The 22,209-nt window shown below is 42.3% G+C and overlaps 1 protein-coding gene across 6 annotated transcripts in view; it reads right to left on the bottom strand.

The window, feature by feature from the left end:
* poglut1 (protein O-glucosyltransferase 1) overlaps positions 1-22,209 on the bottom strand; it is a 166,363-nt gene that overhangs the window by 57,707 nt on the left and 86,447 nt on the right. For all 6 annotated transcript variants that reach the window (XM_087136051.1, XM_087136052.1, XM_022252495.2 and 3 more), the window contains one exon: positions 20,976-21,075. In XM_087136051.1, the coding sequence (XP_086992177.1) occupies positions 20,976-21,075 (100 nt within the window). The remainder of the gene's footprint in view (positions 1-20,975; positions 21,076-22,209) is intronic.

Here is a 22,209-nt window from a genome sequence, read left to right as displayed (position 1 = left end):
TTTTCCTCATGGGTACTACAAGGCTGGGCTAACTCTCCTTAGTGGATGACCAATTTAATCCCGAGTGGATTTGGTGTGAGGAGGCCGACGAGTCGACTCCTGTGTGGGTTGACGAGGTTGTATTGGGTCCTGTGTGGACCAATGTGTGCTGGAGCCTGAGGCCTGCGAACTGATATACTACCGGGTCTACCCAGCGAGCAACGTACTGTGGCCAAGCTGTCTTCACGTCCCAATCGGAGTGACTGGACAAGGCCAGTTAATACGTTGCTTCAACCTTAGACTTGGGTTCAGCCATTGCAGCTAAACACGTACACTGGGGTACATTATAGTCACCAAAACCCGGTACTAGTACTATTGTACTCCACACTTGGGAATTGTATATATTGATTGTTACGTAATTTTGGGGGGAATTTAATTACTTTGATAATTGTGGGTTGGTGGTAATTTAAATAGAATTATTGTAGATTAAATTAAGAGTTTATTTTGTTCATAAAATTTTAGCACCCTGAGTTTTCGTTGGTGTCTGTCAGGTTCTCAACACTACCCATTGCTGTCCCTCCATGGGAAAGACGGACCCGTGGTGTGACACTATGAACCCATAGTCACATTGCGTGGTCTGGTAATTAAGTGCTTATTTATGTGTGAGGGGCGCAGCGCCCTCCTTTGGATATACTGTGTTAGTGCATGACCTTTGACACACCTGGGTACTTGGAAGAAACCTGTGTGAGCACATGATTGTGTGACATGTACCGATCGACCAGAATGCTACAATAAATCGTGAACCCTACATATCTGAGTTCATATCCTTCCTGAATAATAGAGTAACATAGGATATGACATGGTGTCAGAAGTGAAGAAGTATTTTGGTGACATTTAAAGACGAATTTTGGGGTCAACTTCGGCGGCAGTTGTAGTGCAAGTGGAAAACGCGGGAACAACGAAGTGAGTAAGTGCCGTTGCGTTGCTGCTTAGTCTTTCTTCGGAAGTATTGTGGACTTTGCAGTGTTTGCATTTCATTTTCTTTCTGGGGGATGGGTCTTTACCCCTCTCATTGATTGGTCCTAAAAACACCCGTTTTTGAGAGTAAGTACCTGGAGGGAATTTGTGATTGCAAACTTCTGAATTGCAACCGTGTGTACCCGTAACTTGAATGATGGAGTCACTAAGTCTAAAGACACCCCAACAATTTGATGTCGAGGCCAGTAATCTCACTAAAGCATGGAAGCTATGGAAAGAAGAGTTTCAACTCTACATAGATCTGGCCATGGGGGATAAAGATGACAAAACAAAGGTCAAGATGTTGTTATACCTGGTTGGTAGTAAAGGCAGAGAGCTATACCAGACCATCAAGCCTGCAACAGAAAGCTTGGCATCAGCTTTAAAGGCCTTTGGCGATTACTGCAACCCACCTAGAAATGAAACAGTTGACCGGTACAAATTCTTCACACGAAATCAGCAGGCAGGGGAAACATTTGACACGTATCTCACAGATTTGAAGCTGTTGGCAGCAAACTGCAACTTCAATACATTGCAGGATGGCCTCATCCGTGACCGTAAGAGATTCTACACTTCGAGAGAGACTTTTGAGAGAAACGGAGTTGACTCTCGAGAAATGCATTAAAGCCTGCTGTGTATCGGAGTTGTCCAAGAATCGAATGGACATGATCGATGGTCACGCTGTCAGTGCAGTTAAACAGAAACCGAAAAAGAAAAATGCCAGCAGTGGGCAGTCACAAATGCAAACGAAGCCAAAGTATGAGAAATCGAAAGTCAGATTTGGCAAATGTCGCTACTGTGGCACAGAGCATGAATTTCTGAAGAGTAAGTGCCCCGCCTATGGCCAGGAATGTCAGCGATGTGGCAAACGCAACCATTTTAAGACGCAGTGCAAGACCAACCTGAAGTCCAGGACGAGAGTACCTGGGTTCGATGAAAATGAGCAGTCAGATGAGTATGAATCTGAGTATGAGCTGCAAACAGTGCAACTGATTCCAGAGGAGGTCAACTCTATGGTAAATCCTAAACCGGCGAAGATGATTTTCGCCAAAATGTTAGTTCTTGGGCGAACAATTAGCTTTCAGCTAGACTGTGGAGCAACATGTAATGTTCTGCCTAAAGATGCCATAGACCTTAAAGCCGTCAAGCTTCAGCCGACAAATCGTACGCTTGTAATGTACAACAAGACAAAGCTGAATCCTCTGGGAAAATGCACCCTTCGGGTCAGCAACTGCAAGAGCAAGGAGGACTTTGATGTCGAGTTCTTCATCATAGATGAGAAAGGTGTCACTCCTATTCTAGGGAGCGTCACAGTCCAGGAGATGGGACTAATCAAGGTGCAACATGAGAAGATATTGCAGATGTCCTCCACTCCGATAACCTCAGCCAAACATCTGACAGAGGAGTACGGTGATGTCTTCGAAGGAGTTGGAAAGTTGGCAGGCAAATACAAGCTGGAGGTAGATGAGACAGTGACTCCAGTTGTTCATCCGCCACGACGTGTTCCAGTAGCACGGAAACAACAGCTCAAAACTGAGTTGGATAAGATGGTCCAAGAAGAAATCATCGCACCAGTGGAAACTCCCACATCTTGGGTTTCCAGTCTTGTTTGCGTTGAGAAACCAAACAAGTTGAGAATTTGCTTGGATCCACAAGATTTGAATAAGGCAATCAAGCGCAATCACTACCCAATGAAGACCATAGAAGACATCTTGCCAGACCTAAGCAAAGCTAAAATCTTCAGTGTTCTAGACGCCAAACACGGATTTTGGCACGTAGAACTTGAGGAACAGAGCTCCTACCTCACGACATTCAACTCACCCTTTGGGAGATACAGATGGAAGAGAATGCCCTTTGGCATCAGCTCGGCTCCCGAAGAGTTTCAGCGGAGGCTGGATGAAGCCTTAGAAGGGTTGCATGGTGTGAAGACGATCGCCGATGACATCCTTGTGTATGGTGAAGGGGACACACTTGGTGAGGCAGAGAAAGACCATGACGCAAAATTGAGAGCGTTGATGACCAGATGTAGAGAAAAGCAGTTGAAGCTGAACAAGCAGAAGCTCAAGTTCAAGCAGAAGGAAGTTTCCTTCATGGGCCATTTGATCACTACGAATGGTCTCAAGCCAGATCCAGCCAAAGTGAAGGCTGTGACAGAGATGCCGTGCCCCACAGATATCGCAGGAGTCAAACGCTTCCTGGGGTTTGTCAACTACTTGAGCAAGTTCTTGCCTCATCTCAGTGATGTGTGTGATCCACTAAGACAACTGACAAAGAAGGAAGTTGAGTGGTATTGGCTAGAGATACATGAGACTGCTGTAAAGCGCATCAAAGAGATGGTGACATCGAAACCAGTACTATGCTACTTTGACAACAAGAAAGAGCTGACACCCCAGGCCGATGCATCACAGAAAGGCCTAGGAGCAGCAATCATGCAGGAAGGTCAGCCTGTTGCATATACTAGTCGGGCTCTGACCAATGCAGAACAGAACTATGCCCAAATTGAGAAGGAACTGTTAGCAGTGACATTTGGGCTGGAAAGATTCCATCAGTATACGTATGGAAGATCAGTGACTGTGCAGACTGATCATAAGCCACTGGAAGTGATCGTCAAGAAGAACATGCATCAAGCACCAAAGAGACTGCAACGTCTTATGCTCCGTCTACAAACGTATGACACACACGTTGTCTATCACCCAGGCAGCAAAATGTTCCTGGCTGACACTCTAAGCCGTGCATTCTTGCCAGAGAGTAAGACAGATCCTACCCAAGTGGGAATGGAGCAAGTCAACATGATCGATCACCTACCAATAGCCAAACCACTGCTCGAGAAACTGAAGCAAGAAACAGCTGATGATGCAGTTCTTACTGAGCTCCATTCTGTGATCATGAGAGGGTGGCCAGAGCAAAAGAAAGATCTTCCGGCAACTCTGACCCCATACTTCCAGATTTGTGATGAGCTCAGCACATCAGATGGATTGATTTTCCGAGGCGAACGTGTTGTCATACCGAAGAGTATGAGAAAGGGTATGCTGGAGCGTCTACACTCATCACATCTGGGAGAAAACAGTTGTTTGCGCCGAGCACGTGAGTCATTGTACTGGCCTGGCATGAACTCAGACGTGAAAGATTACATACAGAAATGTGATGTATGTCAATCTCTCAGCACCAAGCAGCAGAAGGCGCCCATACTACAACATGAGGTACCCAACAGACCGTGGGCAAAAGTGGGGGCAGATCTTTTCTTCCTAGACTCCCGCCATTATCTTGTGATGGTCGACTACTATTCTAACTACATTGAGGTCGACTACTTGTCCACAACAACATCCACTGCCGTCATCCACAAAATGAAGGCACAGTTCGCCCGTCATGGCATCCCTGATGCATTAGTGACTGACAACGGCCCACAATTCTCGTCTGAGGAATTTGCCAAGTTTTCCACCATGTGGGAATTCCAGCACATCACCACATCACCACACTACCCACAAGCAAATGGGAAGGTGGAAAATGCAGTGAAGACAGCCAAATCACTCCTGAAGAAAGCTAAAGCAGGGCACACCGACCCATATTTGAGCCTACTCGCATTCCGAAACACACCAACTGCTGGCTTTGACACTAGCCCAGCACAGAGACTGATGAACAGGAGAACCCGAACCACACTACCAACTACATCAAAGCTACTACAGTCGCAGGTCCCTATGGGAGTAATGGATCAAATGAAGAAGTCCAAACAGACCCAAGCAGACTACTACAACCGCACAGCCAAGAAAGTGTCACCACTGAAACCAGGTGATGCTGTTCGAATCCAACCACAGTCTCCACATCAACACTGGCGCAAGGCTACAGTGGTGAAGTCCCACCCACAGCCATGCTCGTATGAGGTCGAGACGGAAGGTGGTGTGCGATACCGCCGAAATCGACGACATCTGCGAAAGACCCATGAGACGACCAACCATCGGGATTACGAAATCAACGTAACACCTACACAGCACACTACGCAAGGAGAGCCAAGACAGGGAACACCACAGACGACACGATCTGGAAGAGTCATCCGACCACCAGCCTATCTCAAGGACTATGTCAAACATTGAACACTTGTGTTGTCCTGACAGACAACTGGATGGATACAACATTTACGCTGTTTCACAAACACAAAATGACATCTAAAATGCCTGATTTTGTTTTGTTTTTTTTTCTATTTACTCGGTTATTTTTGGCAGCATTTTTCTTTCAAACACTTTGTCACAATAAACAAACCAAAAAAAAAAGGAAAGAAGGAAAAGAAAGAAAAGACAGACAACAGAAACAAAAGAGAAGAGAAAGTTGATGTTTAAAAAAAAAAAGACAAAAAAAAAACTCTGTTTTAGTGTTGTTAGATTTAGCCTTTGGATTTAGCATTTAAAAAAAAAATAGCTAGGGTTCCTACAACTGCCATGTGATTTTAACACCCATAAGCAAGGTTTCATGGATACTGAAGCTGATTCTTGGAATTGCATCAATTGCCGAGGACATTCACTGCCTTATTTGGACATTGGATTTCACCTGCAGTACATGTACATGCAGATACATACTTAAAGGAACATTCAGCTAAAAAAAAAAAAAAAAAAAAAAAAAAAAAAGAACTGTATAAAAGGAAAGATGTGAGGGGCGCAGTGCCCTCCTTTGGATATACTGTGTTAGTGCATGACCTTTGACACACCTGGGTACTTGGAAGAAACCTGTGTGAGCACATGATTGTGTGACATGTACCGATCGACCAGAATGCTACAATAAATCGTGAACCCTACATATCTGAGTTCATATCCTTCCTGAATAATAGAGTAACATAGGATATGACATTATGCACTGTTTATTGATCTCAAACTTGACTAACAAGACACCATTCCATGATAGCGTTTTTGGCACGTGTGCCGTCGCATGCCTCGCCTTCGCCTTGGTGGTGTGTAAGTCGTTGATGTCGTGATTACCAATACATTATGCATTCTATTACCACAAGGAATACGTTGGCGTCAAAACAAGAAGCAAAAAAGATGTCACTGTGTTTTTGCACGAAAAATATTTCACGATATACTTCATACTTCAAGATATTTTTGTTTTTCAAACTCACCTGCTTGCCCAAAGTATATGTAAATCCTAGGCCTGATTCCTTGTGAACCTTGTCATAACATTTAACACAGATTGATTACATGCATGTGCTGCCTGTCATACCAAGCAAAAGTGAAACTCCCCAGTGTTTATGAATGAGAAATAAAACAGTTAGAAAGGAAATTTATTTTAGTTTTATTGTCTCTTTAGGTTGCATTGATTGCATGCAATATGCATGTCCTGACATTCAAAGCAGGGCAAATAGTAAACACATCATTGAAGAATCCAAACTGCAAAGTAACAACCAAAAAAAATGCTAAATTCCTGGACAATTCTGTCAAACTAACGTATACATGTCGTTCTGTGGTTTATAGCCCATCTCCACAGTTTTATGTCAATGTACAGAGATGATTTCTATCCATTTATTTACAAATGTGGTCTTGGGCTACTTTTTTCCTGCCCTGCGTACAGACGTGCTGTAAATAACAAGAACAACACGAACTCATGGGACAAATACATGTACAAAGAATTACGTTCTTTGGTTAATCAACTCACAAGGAATTCTGATACCGATTATATTCATAGTTTAGCTCTTGATAGTAAGGACAACCCAAAGCGTTTTTGGTCTCAGAAAGAGAAAACACCACACGAATGCCACTTTTATTTACAACCAAACTTCTCTGATCCCAGTGCAATTGCTAATGCATTCAATCTGTCTTTTCAAAGTAACTTTTCTCCACAGCAATCTTCCTACTACCGTATCTACCCGACTTGGAGTCCTGCACTGCACATCCTGGTATTGATCCTCTCCATACTTTCTGTGTTACTCAAGGAGATGTCATTTAGGCTATCAGCAAACTTAATCTTTCCAAACCACCAGGCTTGGATGGCATATCTCCAAAAATTCTGAAATTAGCAGGTTTCTCGATTGTTCCTACATTAACTAACACATTAAATCTCAGTCTTTCAACAGGTGTCGCTCCCACAACTTGAAACAGGTGAATGTTGTCCCATTGTTTAAATATGGCAATAAATCTCTCATTACTAATTATAGACCTATTTCCCTTACTTCTGTTCTTTGTAAAATGCTTGAAGGTTTTACAAGCAAGAAACTACTTGATCATTCTTCCCAGCATCAGATTATCCCAGATTCACCGCACAGATTTCTACCCCGACGTTTTTGTATTACTCAATTAACTTCCCTCTTTGACACCTGGTCTCGAGCTCTTGACATTTCCAATCCTCCTCACATTGATGCAATCTTTCTTGACAAGTCCAAAGCCTTTGACAAATGTGACCATTCAGTCCTTCATAAACTACATCAGTTATGGAATCTGCGATAACACACTTTCATGGATAAGTAATTTCCTTTCCAACAGAGAACGAGTCATCTTTTTAGGAGCCAATTCTGACTGGATACCAGTAACTTCAGGAGTCCCCCAAGGCTCAGTCCTTGGTCCTGTATTATTTAATCAATATATCTGACTTAGCTAGCCATGTAAAATGTTCTCTTCCTCAATATGCTGATGACACTCTTTTGTATAGAATTATTAGATGTGAAGATGACATTTCCATTGTACAAAATGACCTTAATGCTGTTTCCAGATGGTGCTCTGATAACCAAATGAAACTTAACTCAACCAACTGCAAAGTTATGCAGGTAACCTGCTCCAGAAAGCAAATACCAACCACTTATTTTCTTCCAGATTCTAACCAACCTCTTGATGTTGTCCCATCCTACAAATACCTTGGTGTCATCCTTTCTAATGACCTAACCTGGACCAAACATATAAATTTTGTTCGTGCCAAATGTTCTACACTCGCTGGCTTCATACGACGCACTGTAAAATCCAAAAATGCTAAAGTTCTAATCAAATTATATTGTTCTCTTCGTAGGCCCATCTTAGAATATGCTGCACCGGTTTGGCTACCTCATCACAGAAGCCACATCCAATGCCTTGAGACGATCCAACATCGCTTCACCAAATCTTGCTTCCCATACAATATTGCTATTTTTCTTTCCTACGAACAACGTCTATCCAAACTTTACTTGCCTCCCCTCTACAACAGACTTGTATACTTTGTCGTTAAGTGTATTTTCAACAACATTTCTGTTTCTTCACATTTTCTTGTGAAAAGGCAAGCACTCGAAAAACCGACACCCTTCTTTTCAAGCACAAGTACAGTTGAACAAATTGTCTCAATTTTCTTTGTACGCCCCCTTTCCAAGATCATTCAATTCTCTTCCCTCCAATGTCCGAGAACTCTGCCTTGAACTTTCCCCTAAATCCTTCATCAATTCTTTGAGTGATTATCTTTTCAGTCTCAACCCCATTTCTCATCCTTTCTGGAGTTTCAATCCCAAAGTATTTTCCGCCAGCCCTCACCACTTAGTATTTACGCTATCATTTCTTTGCCTCTGTTGTTATTTTATTATTTGTCTGGATATTTTTGCTACTTACTTCTTGTCATTCTCTGTATTCATTTTTTTCTAATGGCTTAATATTTCCAAAATATATAGTTTCATTTTTGCCAGCCGTCAGTTATATTAATTGGAATTAAGTATAAATCTGATTTACATTCTGTGATTTCCTTTTTTGTACATGTTTGTTTAGATATTTTGCTACTTATTACTTTTATGGTTGCCAACCTTAAGTTATATTATTTGCATTTAAGTATCAATCTGATTTACATTTTGATAAACTATATCTGTAAATATTCATGTTTCCCTGTATGTTTTATCCAGTTAGTTAGGGGAGCCCCTCGACAGAAACTTGTTTCTTTTGGGTAATCCTGTGGGAGCTGATTGGGTATGGTTACGTTTCTGTTATGTCTATTGCAGTGTTTGTTTTCTTGTCTGTAATATACTGTATGCATTATCCAAAAAAATGAAATAAATGAAATCAAACACAGCAACATAGTTAAATTGTTAGGCATATTCATCCAATCAGATCTTAAATTGGATACCCAAGTTAATTCAATGATCAAACAAGGTAATTCACTTCTTTTCATGATGCGTAAATTGAAGCACTTTCACCTCACAACCAAAGATCTGGTTACTGTTTTCGTTTCGTTTGTGCACCCTGTTGTAGAATACGCACTGTCCGTTTGGACCAGTGGCATCACTAGCAAGCATGCCGAGGACCTAGAGCGGGTACAGAGGCGGACATGAAAGATAAAACTTGGTTTGGAATATGACTCCTACAGAAAACGCCCTCCAAACGCTTGAGCTAGACACATTGCAGGAGTGTAGACAGAAATTGCGCATGTCGTTAACAAAAACCATACCCAACTCTGAGTTGAAAAAGCACCTCCCCTTGCTGTTACGAGTGCTTATCGACTACGAAACTCAGAACAATACTCTATACGCATCATTGAAGAACAGAACATTTTAAGAAAAGTCCCATACCTTATTTGATTCAACTTTTAAATAATTGTAATTAACTCCATCTTACACTCTTGCCTTTATTTAAAACAAGTCTGTAATGTTTTTGTGGGTCTTTATTGTGTGCCAATGACCGCTTTTCGGCCGTGAGTCTCGGATGGGTTGTGCACATGCCTCCCTCTGTTGATCAGAGTGACTTTTTGGTTGTGTGCGATATTCTCTTCCTACTTACTTAATGTCCCATAATATACTTTCTTTTATTTTTGTCTGTTTTGTTTAACCCTGTGTTAATATTGTAATTCTTGTATTTTAATGTCTAATTGTAAATGTCTGCACGCACAGACGGTGCTGTATCTTGAGACCACAACATAGCAGATAAGCATGATGGTAGTAATTTTGATGGCAAAAACCTTGAAGAAAATTCTTCTGCCACTCTCAAATCAGTATAACTGCCGGTATCTTGTTTCTTGAAATTCCCTCCTAAAGGCACACAGCTTTTCTTTTTGATTGATATTCATGAATGCTGCCATTTTGAACATTAGTAAAAACTCGTTTTCAAGCTTACCCTGACCCAGTCTTGAAAAATGTGAAGTACTCGAATTTGGTAGAATCTACTCATTTTTATTCATACAAAATGAAGCAACTGCTTATTGTCAAGCACAAGCTCAAAGAGTAAAAAGTAAATACTTTTACTTTTTAGTAATTGCACTTAAGTAAAAGCATTTGCTTGAGTAGCAACACAAAAGTGCTTTAAAATGGTATTAAAATCAAATGATACTTTTTATTCATACGACCCAATGTTTGGAGCAGGGGGAAGATCCATCTAGCAGAATGTTGATTGTTACTGTCAGTGATCTTCCATCATCATCCATGTGCAGTTGGTATCTCTAGAGATTACTTGTAAATGGCTGCTTGATAGTTAACCAACTGAATATGCAAGCTCAAAGTATCCATATTTAGGGCATAAAAGACTTTATGGCACAATTCTGGAACACAGTGTATCTGTAAATTGGTACAAATTAACAAAAAAATTTTAATTTTTCAGTAACAATTTTGAATTCTGAAACTTGCACTTTTTCGAATAAAATAAACAATTTTTATGACTAAGTTTAACTTTCAAATTTTAGTAAAAACAATGGACTTCATGTTCAGGGTTTATTTTTAATTTGACCTCTTTGTGTATAATTTTATACCCTTTGTATTTATTCTTTTGGGCAACAGTGGAATTTGGGCTAGCAGAACAGCTGTAAAATTGAAATATATTGCCTTGGCCCAGAGAAATTGAGGTCTCGGTCTCGAGACCATCTCAAGACCTTTTTTTTCGATCTCGGTCTGTCAAAGTCTCAGTCTTGGGAGGGCTGGTCTCCGTCTTGAAAGCGCCAGTCTCGGTCTCAGATGCCATAGTCTCAGGTCTCCCCCTCGAGACCAGTTGAGACCATAACAAAATGCACATCTAGCTACCATGCATGCACGCGGTTGCAAAAGGTAAATTAATTACCTCCACACTAGTCAAATCTTCAACCACTGATATAAATACAACACAGCAATGTTCAGATTTTTTTGCAATAAACAATGAAATTGATGATTTGAAAACTGATATATTGGATGGAGGAGAATAAAATTACAAACTCTGCATGGATACTGGAAAAGTGTATCAAAATTAAAAAAGTTTATTTACGATGACAAATGTAGGTCTAATATCAGGGATTTTTCTCTCTCTATTTCCTTGCCACAGTGATAATTTGTGTTTAATTGCAAGCAAAGACTTAGAAGTATTGCTGGGAAATTACTGGCCCCCATTTTTGGAATGTTCTTTATTATTTCTCTGACTCAGTGGTGACCATCATCGAACACTTTGAAGTGCCTCAGTTGCAACTCCTTCTGTGTCCTTCCTCTATGGTATCATGAACGCTCTCATCCCCGGGTCAAAGGGATTTCCCTGGAGACTGGCTCCTGGGAACCATATTGGCCCAGAGAAGTTGAGAGGACATGGGAACTCTGATTTTGGGTATTCTTCAGCCCTTCATTGCCAAGCATTTATTGCAGCCACAACTTGAGTTAACAAATGCAAAATGTTATAGATTTACAGATATTGCTATGGGGCCCCAGAATCACCTTGAATCACCTATGAGTAAAGACAACAATATAGAAATTAGTTCAGTTCACAGTGCTAACAACATAGCACCACTATCACAAAAAACTCTTCTCTGAAGCATCTCGGGCAAGAGACACCAGATTTAATAACACCAAAAGTAACAGGCATGAAATGCCAGATTTTGTGATGCATGTGTAACAGGCAAGAAATGACGAGATTTTATATCACATAGATAACAGGCAAGAGATGCAGAACTATTAACTGGTTGCCACTAACTGAGAGACTGTGTGTGCGGCAAGTTGCTAGTAAGTTTGCCCCCCCTCCCAGGTACAGGGGACCGCAGGGGGGAGACTTGTAGTGTTGGGCGGTTCAAGAATTCTCAGAGCCGGTTCCAGCTAAGGATCACGATTCCAAGTTAGAACTGGCTCCCAAAGATATAAAGAAATTATAAGGTTTAATAAAACACATAAAAAATCTGTCGCTGTCACGGCGCGCGCATCACGCCGGTACCACTGCACTCACCAATAGCACAACAGACTGGCTTTTGGCCTTTCGTGGGCTTTAAGATTATCCACAGAGGGTATTTTCAATTTTATTTTTACCTCTTCGTAGACTAGTCATGGCTGGAATAAATCTGCAACATGTATGTACAACCATGATACAACTTAGTACTGCTTCCTCCTGCACTATTTTCCACTCTACGTACATGTACAAAAAGACTTTAATCACAGCAACAACTGATCGGCCCTTCAAGTACATGTAACTTTACCCATAATACTAATGGAATGGTCGACCATGCTGTGGAACTTCATGTATGGACTGGATCATGTATACTTATTGAACATGTGCTAACGTATCCTAAATGGCCATGGACCATGCATAAATTGGTCATTCGTCCACAGTGGGCGAATCAAAAACTCTGATACATCCACCATGTTGTAAGCTATGCTGTTGCCCGGGTCCACGCATGGAACTGGCTCAGAAGTGAGAAGTTGAGAACTGAGACCCTCGCTGATGCATGACTTTGGGCAACGGCTAGGCTATTTCTTAACCACATGACGATTTGCCTGGTGTCATACAGTACATGTATGCGGAAAATACAACACGTCACATGCAAGTACCAGGCAAAATTCACCAATGTTGAAGTCACAGCCACATGTAAAACAGTCTTCAAGCTTCATGGCTTCCGGTCGTCAAAGCTCTGCTGCGACGCGCATGCAATAACTAATGTGGTTTGGTACCCAGACACATGGGTATTTTACAGTTCATTAGTGTACACATTTTCCATTTTATGGAAGGGTGCCCTGCTAAATGTACAGCATGCTATACATGAACACGTAGCAGCGGTGGTGACTCGCATTGGATCTTTGGAGTAGTCACGGGCGCTAAGCCGTGACTGGGACTCGGATTTGATGTTTGGAGTCGGCTCTTTGAATGTGGAACTGCCAATGGTGGGTACCACGTTCTTCACAAAAGCAGAGCTGCCAATTCCAATTTTTTTGTGGAACCGCAGTTCCACTTGGAACCGGGAGTCCCGCACAAGCCTAATGACTCATGCCAAATAAGTTCTGCCATTAGGTCCTTGGCCAATCCCCCCCCCATTCTTGAGCTAGCTACGACCCCCCCACTTACATGGATATAACATCATACAGACCTATGTATATATTATATAAAGCATAAAGGCTACGGGCTTAGAAATTGGGAGAGGATGGAGGATAGCCTCAGGGTTGTGTTTGAAGAAAGTTATAGCAGCGACTCAGTTCTGGTAGAGGATATGGGATAGCACTTTATAGACTAACTAAATATAAATTACTGCATAAGCTTTTGTTGCAACAACTACACTTTACTTCATCAGATGCACATGTTCTGGTAGAACAATTTTGTTGCCTAGCTGGGACCTGTGTAACCTATCCCGCCAGAAGATGCAGTGTTGGCTAGGGTTTATGCTGTCAGAGCGAACTATGGCACGGCCATTCCCTGGGTGTCTATACAACCTATGAGAATATTTGGCATTGATATTTCTCTGGCCCACTCCAGGGCGCTCTTCACCATAGTAAAAAAGGTGCAACAGATTATCTGACCATATGATGGCAGTGTTGGGGAGCAAATGGCAAATGCCTTTGAGGCCCTCCTCCATCCTCATCCGGATCTCTTTCAGTGGCGTAGTGAAGAGGTCACTAGTCTCAATGTGGACCACCAACACATCACTGGTAGGTGTGCAGCAAAGCTGGGCCCTGATGGATGGAAGGAGTGAGGATAGTCTGGCTACCCGGGTACCCAGCCATGTGAGGATTCCAAGAGAAGTGTTCCGATGCCCAGTAGACTGGCACGCATTGTGCCTGCAGACAAAAAAGAAAACAAAAGAGGCAGATGTCCTACTCAGAGGAGATTAGAGAGAGTTTTGGGGGAGGGTGGAAGGGCCTTGTCTGGGTGAATGTACTGCAGCAGATTTCCACCGCCCCAGGGTCTGAATCTGTTGCAACAGGATGCCATTCATGGCCGTGGTAGGAGCTGCACCAATGTGGAAGCTGTGGGTACTAAACCCTTCAGTTGAGATCCCAAAGGCCACAAGGGACCTGGACAACATACAGCAGAACTGGTACGGGGTCAGTGGGGCACCATCGCTGTGAATGAAAAGCGGGCCTTAAAGTGTGGGCCAGAGTCTCAATTAAATGGAGAACCAGGTTACAGGGAAAATGCTGGGGGCCGTTGGGGCCTGAGCTGCAGTTGAGGTGAAATGTCACACTGATCAGTTTTTGAAAACCTACTGGTGACAGCTAAAATGGGTGCATGGGGGCCTGTGAAAGCATCGTCACAGACATTCAAGATCTTGGAAGTGTCGCAAGAGCAGCTGTGGGCAGTGAATTCCCCAACATGTAGGCAACCAAAGAAGGTGAGCAAGAACGCTGCACAGACCAGGTTGGCACAGACCAGGCACAATCCTTCTTTCATTTTTTTGTATGAGAAAGGAAAGAGTATAGGTCAGGCCAACTGTTGATTTTGTGAAAGTATGCCACCGCAGCAGAATATGTGCCAAATGTGGAAGGGGCTAGACCTACCGCAGACAGATGCACAACAAAGGCAGCAACATGGCTACTAGGAGCAGGCCACACAAGGGGGAGCTCAGCCTAGATCCAAAATTGGTTGAAACATTCAGCACCCTGCTCATATGCTTCCCAAGTGCTACTTGAGAAAGAAGTTCCCAGAAGTTGATGTATACGTTCATTTAGAGATTCCATGTAAATTCTGGGACCTCCATCCCTTGGGGGGCCCAGCCAATGGGGTCAGAAGTCGGAATCAGAGCATCTGTGGACAAGAGAGTGCATTTGCTACGTTATTGTGGTTTCCTGGGATATGTCGGGCTTTGAACTGAACGATGACTTGTAAACACTGCAAACAAAGAATCTGACTATGGCAAGGCATCAAAAATATTTTAAGCGTTCGCACGCATGCGAACGACAGGAATGCAACTATCATCATTAATTATTAGTAAACTGTTAATACAGAGCAGAATGACATGTACACATTTGAGGAATTTTATGAATATTTTTCAAAGTTTTCTCTTGTATTTTTTTAATGTTCATTCTGCTGAATAATTATTTTACTTTAACCACTTCATGCCGGGACATTTTTCAACATTGAGGATGCTGGGCCGGCATGACTATCATTTTTTCCGTTTTCAAAATCCTCCAACAATTCATCATTCCATTTAACAGTCGTTTATAGCCGCACGGAGTAATCTTTAGGCACTACTCTAAGTTGACAAGTGACCTTCATTGACGCCCGAATATTTCAGCCAGGCCTGCAGCCTTGTAAACAGAGCCCAGATTGTGCGGTGTTATACAACTGTCTTTTGTTCACGAACCTGGCTCAGTGCACTGCTGACCTCTTTTCAATAGGGGCCAGATTAGCATGCAGCGGTGCTGTGTGGCTCATCGCTGCGGTGGTGGAGAGTTTTTGTCCCTGGTGGTAATCCGCTTGCTCTAAATACCCCAAACCCTGGTATACGGTTTCAAAATAACGCTGGATTATCACCACTTTTGAGAGTGAAAAATGCCGGTAATGCCCAGCAGCCTGGGCTTTTGTTCGGAGTACGGTCTTTTGTTACAAGGCCCTGTTTCCTTTGTCCGAGTTCGGAGACCCCGGCCACACATATAAACCATACCGCTCCGATTTCGGAGTCCCCGGCTGGTAGTGGTTAATCTGCCCATCCCCATGCGTGCGAACGGCCCTTGTTCTGCCCGCATTCCTTTAATAATAGTGCGTTCATGGAGCCAGGGGGATGATGCCTACACAAAGGAAGCCAGCCAAACTACCGTAGAGGGCTAACACAAAACGGTAAGTATCCAATCTTTCAGCTGATTGCCCAATTTTTGTTGATCGCGGTTCTCAACAGCAAACAGTTTGCATTGTGAGCGACTAAGTGGTCGTCATTTCCTGGTTGGGATTCTTCAAAACAACTATCGTTATGCCGTTGGAAATAGTCAACCACTTCACCAATATAGGAGATCTGTGCACTTCAAATGTACATAAAGCATTATTTTGAATAAAAAATGACTTGAAGATTTTTGCAAGTGTCGCAAACACATTGTATAATACAGCAGTACTGTGGAAGAATCTTTAATCTCAGGAAAAGGATGCAAAAGTGCATAATTTATTTTATCCCAGGCTGTACATCCACTAAGTAACTCTGCACCCTTCTCAAAAAAGTCTGGCTTGCAGCCAGGAAGCTGGCCTGAGCAGGCCCAGGATTCTCCTTGGTAATACTGCTTCTAGGCAACATAACATAACTCTTACTTGGCGTGAGTGTTGAAGTCCACCAACGACTGCCTTGCTTGCAAAGAACCAACTTATTAATTGGCCAATGCTGTCCAGCAAGAAGTCCAAGAACTGGTGGCATCTTTAAAGATAATGTGACCCAAACACTTTTACGATTGGCATTGCGTCTACTGGGACAAATACGCTGTCAATCACTCCTGGGAGAGTTTTTTCTGCAGGGATGGTGTGGATTTATTCCGGTATTATTTTTATCGGGAAATGCGGAGTCGCTTGAAAATAATGATTTTGCCTCTAACACTTATTACTTTGGTGTATGGGTGTCCAAGTCAGATAATAATTATTGTAATAATAAATCTACCTCATTATTTGTTAGATTATATTGTATTTGTTAAAAAAGACAATTTAAATAACAATGGAGAATACAATGCCCCATTCCAGTTTCCCTGGCCGTGGAATCTTTATCCCGTTCCACCACGGGCGAACGGCTTCCCGTGCAGAACGGCAGGGATGCAGGCGAATGCTAAAAATATTTTTGACGCCTTGCCTAATCTCATTATACTAAAGGGCACTTAAAGGACTGCTTGTTGATGATGGAGACTGCAGTGGCTTTATCAGAATGAATTAGCACTCTCTTGCCTGATGGACTCCCTCCCCTGCTATTACGGGAAAAACTCCAACCAGGCAATGGAGGGCTTGGAGTTGAGTATGGATTGGGGCCATGTACAACGGAAGCAACTGCCCTGAAAAAAAATAATAAAACCTATTCCCTAAAAAGCATCAGTAAAGAGTTGGAGATTTTTATTATTAAGAAGCCAATAATGATCGTGAATTATGGTGCTGTCACTGAAATTCTGGAGGAAGACCTACCATGTCAGCAGTGCCTTGTCAATATAAGTGTTGTCCCCAACGCGAATGCCTAGGAGGCAGCAATAATGTGGGTGTATGGGTAAAAGGCAGAAGACGGACTTGATGTCAACCTTGGCCATAAGAGCACCTTTGCCACACCAAACCACCAAGCTGACTGCATCATCAAAGTTTAAATACTGGACTGAACAGAGGTATCTATCGATCCCATCATTAACTGTTTCTGAGTCTGGGAAGGACAGGTGATGAATTAACCTATAGCTACTCAAGTCAGCCATGGGGACAAGCCCTATGGGGGAAATTCGAAGGTTAGCAATAAGAGAGGCCTGGAATGGGCCTGCCATGCGACCTAACCTATATTCTTTATCTAGTTTTTCCAAAACTAGCGCAGGATTCTTTCTGACGGTAGGTTGGTAGGTTGCCAGTCACCCCAGGTGGGGGACCTGAATAACCCAGTTTGAAGCCCAAGAAAACCCAATGCGGAGGGTACTAGCTGCCTTAGTAAGCGGGTATACGTCGGGCCATGGTTTAAGTTTTTCGAGACGTATGGGCGTGCGGGTAAGACAGCATAAGCAATATGCATATATTTTAGTAATTCCTGATTGCGCCCGGGTGTGCAAACAGGAAAATTGACGCAAAGATCACAAATGCATCGCAATTACTTGCAATTTTTTCCATGGTCTTCGATTCAAAGTTGACCTGCTTTGTCTAGGGAGAGGGTGAGGTTAGGAGTGGGTGGCTTGGGGAAAGTATGATGGCTGAGCAAATTATCAAAGCTCAATAAATTAGCTCTTGATTATTTTTTCTTTGGTACCCACATGGAACCCACCCCCAAGGAGTTTGGAGATCGAAATGAGGGCTCCCCTTTCACCCCCTCCAAAGTAGATAGGGGCATTAGCAGATTAAATGTGAATGGGGTTAGGCATGCTAGGTAACCCTTGAGAAATGGGTTGGACTTTTGTAACTAAGGGAGGTGGGGGAAGACCTAAGGTGGGGGTAGACAGGCACTCACCCTATGTGGAAGGAAAGGGCTGCATCAGTGCAGCAGACTGGGTGAAAGGCCTGTGGCTGGAGTGGCTGTTGGACATGCTGGAGGAGGTTAGGACCTGGTAGGTAGGAGCCGCCGGTGCAATACCCCAGCTGGTAGCCGAAAGTCGCATAAGCTGGGAAAGTAGTGGTAGAACTTGCTGTCAGTGTGCAAGCAGCCTCAGGTAGACTGCTGTAGCCACCGCCATTACCGTGATCACCACTGTCACGTGGGGACTGAATGCAGCAGCTGGTAGAGTGTAACGATCCTGCAGCCAAAGGTGGTCCTAGTGCCGTGCTAACTGAGCGGGTGAGGGGAGCTGGAGGTATCTGTCGCTTGGGAGAGACGAGCTGGCGGTTGTAATACCAGGAGGTGACGAACCTGGCGGTGTGGTTGTGTGACTAGCTGACACCATGGTGGAAGCTGCCATAGCCAAACTAGCCACCCCCTGAGGGCGCTATTGCAGCACTGCAGCGGTGCTACTTGTACTTGAGCATGGCTCTGATGCATGTCGCGATGTGCCGGATTGCAGGCTGAGAAAGGTCCGTAGGGCTCTTGGCTGGGCCCTGGTTTGACTCGATGGCAGAGGCTTTCTGCACCCAACTTGGTCCTCCTGATGCTTCCTTTTCTTACCCTGGCCTAATATGTTGACACAGACGTGGAGGTGTCAAATTGGCAGAAATAAGAGGTGGAAACCAGCAAGCATTTTTCGACTTCTAACTGTGTACGCTCGGTGATGAAGGAGAAGTGTGGAGAGCGCACCAAAATCCTAGCAAACATGACATACCCGGCGTCTGATTCGCTGGGGTAGTTGCCATTATTGGGAAGGAACCAAATGAAGCATGCACAGCACATTGCAGATCTGCTGGTATCATGAATGCCGTCACCCTCCAGGGCCAAAGGGGGTTCCATGGAGTCTTTCTGTATGGTCTATCAGGGAAACGTTGCAGAAACACTTATAGTACAGCTGATGGTATCCATATGCCTGTAATTGAAAATAAAGGATCGAAAGCACTGGCTGCAACATTTCAAATGTTTCACAATGCAAAGAAAGTTCTGAAGCATTTACTTAATATCACTAGACTTATAAATTTTTTCAAACTAGTCTCATACGCTATGCTTACATGTACACATGCAAAGGGGCATCAAGTGTTGTCCCTCCGTACATACATTATGTGGAGCTCTCTCCAGGTTAGGCCTATGCATTGCTGATGTCTTCAAGGATTATTTTCTTTACTAGTCACCAAGTGATTACAAAGACTTTGCCCTTCAAAACCTGCCAATTATGCTAATGCATGCCTTGGCCTCTGAATTTGATTATATACACGCATGGGAGAATGACAATCCTGAAATAAATGTGACCACCTGCATGACCTCAGAGTGACAAATAACATGACTAAACCCTGGCACGCCTGGGCCTTAGCTCCACTATTCATATCCAATTTTGCATTGTTTTAATAGCAACAAAGAAGATTTGATCAGAATACAGGCTACCTCAAAAGAACTAGGCCTAACATTTGGTGTAATAGATAGAATGGCGTATCTTTTTTTTACATTCGTAGGGACTAATGTTAATGTTAAATACCTACCGTTGATGAGTCCTGTACACTCCTTCCAGTTCCATGTCAACGTGTGTAACAGCCATGGTACAGTACATCTCCGCTTTTCAACGATTTTAGCCCATGCTAACTGCGGTACATTCTTCCATCTTCCAACACAGTTATGGAATTTTACAAAATCCTTGATTCAGCACTAGATATATGTACAATGCATTGTGTTTCGTCCGAATTGCTGTTATCCAAGGAGCTCATGTTGTCAGCCATCTTCCTAACACTCTTACATACGGCCTCTACTATTGGTCGATAATTATGATGTATTGTGTACACTGACATAACAGCCTGATTTATTGGTTGTTGGAAAATGATGATGTAAATATCCCGAAAACAGGACAATAATATTTTTTGGCAATTTTTAGCAAAAACTGATGGACTAATGAACTGTGGATCTCATTTTTGTGAGTTTTCTATCATTGTCATGAACAGTTTGAAGTATAAATGACAAATACCCAAGATGTGCGGCAAGAAAGTGCAAGATAACCGGCCATTCCCCACGGTATATTTTTTTCAACACTCCAAGGCACTCCTGGAGCAATATTTACTACAACAGGCAATGTACAGTGGCCAAGTTCAACAAACAGTCAACCTCCATATAATTCTCAGACTTACATGTACATGTAGGTGTGTGTACAAAGCAAACTGGGATAGCATACTTAAACATCAGCCAAGGGTGAGCCTGCATGTAAGTGTATTAATGTTTTGCCAGTCATCAGCTGTACCTGTGCATACAGATACCAAGGTCATGTTTGCACATTTTCCAGCAAATAGCATTTAACCTTGCGAGTCAGAACAACAGTTAATTTTTTTCACACAATTTATGAAACATGTCATAGGCATTATAAGATTTGGGACGATTCCAAGTGACATACATGTATGGTGATTTCATTATAACTTTCACTAGAGAACAGTAACAGTAAGGTGTACAGGTGCCAGGATAGTCTTGTGATTTAAAAGGAAAATTATGGACAATTTGTGTTGCCTAAATTAGCTAGATACATGCAGTTATTAACAGTTCAAGTGTGTATGATTTACAGTGAACATTGGAAAAATTATGTAATAATAAATAGTTCTCTTAAGTAACACTCTGTAAAACAGCTCGTCCTTTGAAATTAACATGTAACAGCTACTTACTGCATCAGATTTCCAGGCCTGGTTCTTGGTATACTGTGCATCCACAAGATCTCTGTCATCCCTAGACAGCAGAATTAGAGGGTCACGCTGAGCACTTGTCCTTGCATTAAAAGAATAGAGATGCAACTTAATGTTTGAGAACATTTGTGGCATTTGCTACCCACTAACAGTGGTAGGTCTGCAGACCTACCGTTTCTTGGCATACACATATTAGTATTGACTCATTGATGCATATGTATCAATGAGTACCGTTTCCTTTGAGCACCACCAGAAAAAATTTTTAGTAATCCTTTTTCATTCTTATCATTAGGTGCATATACACAATACAGAGAATCACAGTAACAAAGGCAAGAACTAACGAGAGAGCATCCTCCATGTTTACAGGTGTTAAGATCAATGAACCCGCAGATATTATGAAAATTGTGGATAAATGGAAGTAGAAAGAATTACATTATTAAAAAAAACACTCTAAGATTGTTAGCTAGAAAAAGGGTGAATTTTCAACCAAATCCTGCCAGAGCACAGATGGCTTCTGCTTTTGGTCCACCCTGTTTCTGACACTTTTTAGTGTTTTCTGAAAGTTTCATGAAAGCAGTAGCTGCTTCGACAGTATGCCAAAACAGCTATTGCTTTCAAAGTTTTTTCTCCTTTTCTGTCTTCTTTTTGTCTTTTGACTTTTTCAAACTTTTCTCCCTAGGGTTTGTACATGTCTTTTTGTGACAGGATGTCGGTAGTTTTACACATCTGATTAATTTCAAACTTGGCAGACCTTTTTGTTTAGGTCTTCCAAGGATGGTAATAGAAGAAATTATTATTATTTTTCTTATATTTAACCAGGGTAGCCCGTTCACTACAAAGTGGTCTTTCACAGGGCCCTGGGGCAAGATATAAAAGGTACGATTAAAAGTAAGGTACATACAAATAAAAGGAAAGAAAAGTAAAACATGTAAGACGATTTTAAGGCAAAATAGAAGGTACAAAGAATTAAACAACAACACACACAGACAGTCACCAAATAAAACAACGCATAATTATAGAAAGACAACATAGAAGTAAGCAAAAAAAGACAAAAACTGAGTACAACTGAAAATTGAAAACTGAAAAGACACATATTAAAATAGACAATAGAACAACAAAATACTTAAGAATTAACACTAAGTACAAAGAATATCAGATTAAATTAAATAAAAAAATTAAAATGGCGTTTAAAGTAACATACATATTGTGGACAATT

Source organism: Acanthaster planci, linkage group LG04, assembly GCF_054643075.1.
Source record: "Acanthaster planci isolate LZ-2023a linkage group LG04, COTS_SCS, whole genome shotgun sequence".
Classification (NCBI taxonomy): domain Eukaryota; kingdom Metazoa; phylum Echinodermata; class Asteroidea; order Valvatida; family Acanthasteridae; genus Acanthaster; species Acanthaster planci.
Note: the sequence above shows the minus strand (reverse complement) of the source record. Positions and strands in the feature narration are given on the sequence as shown.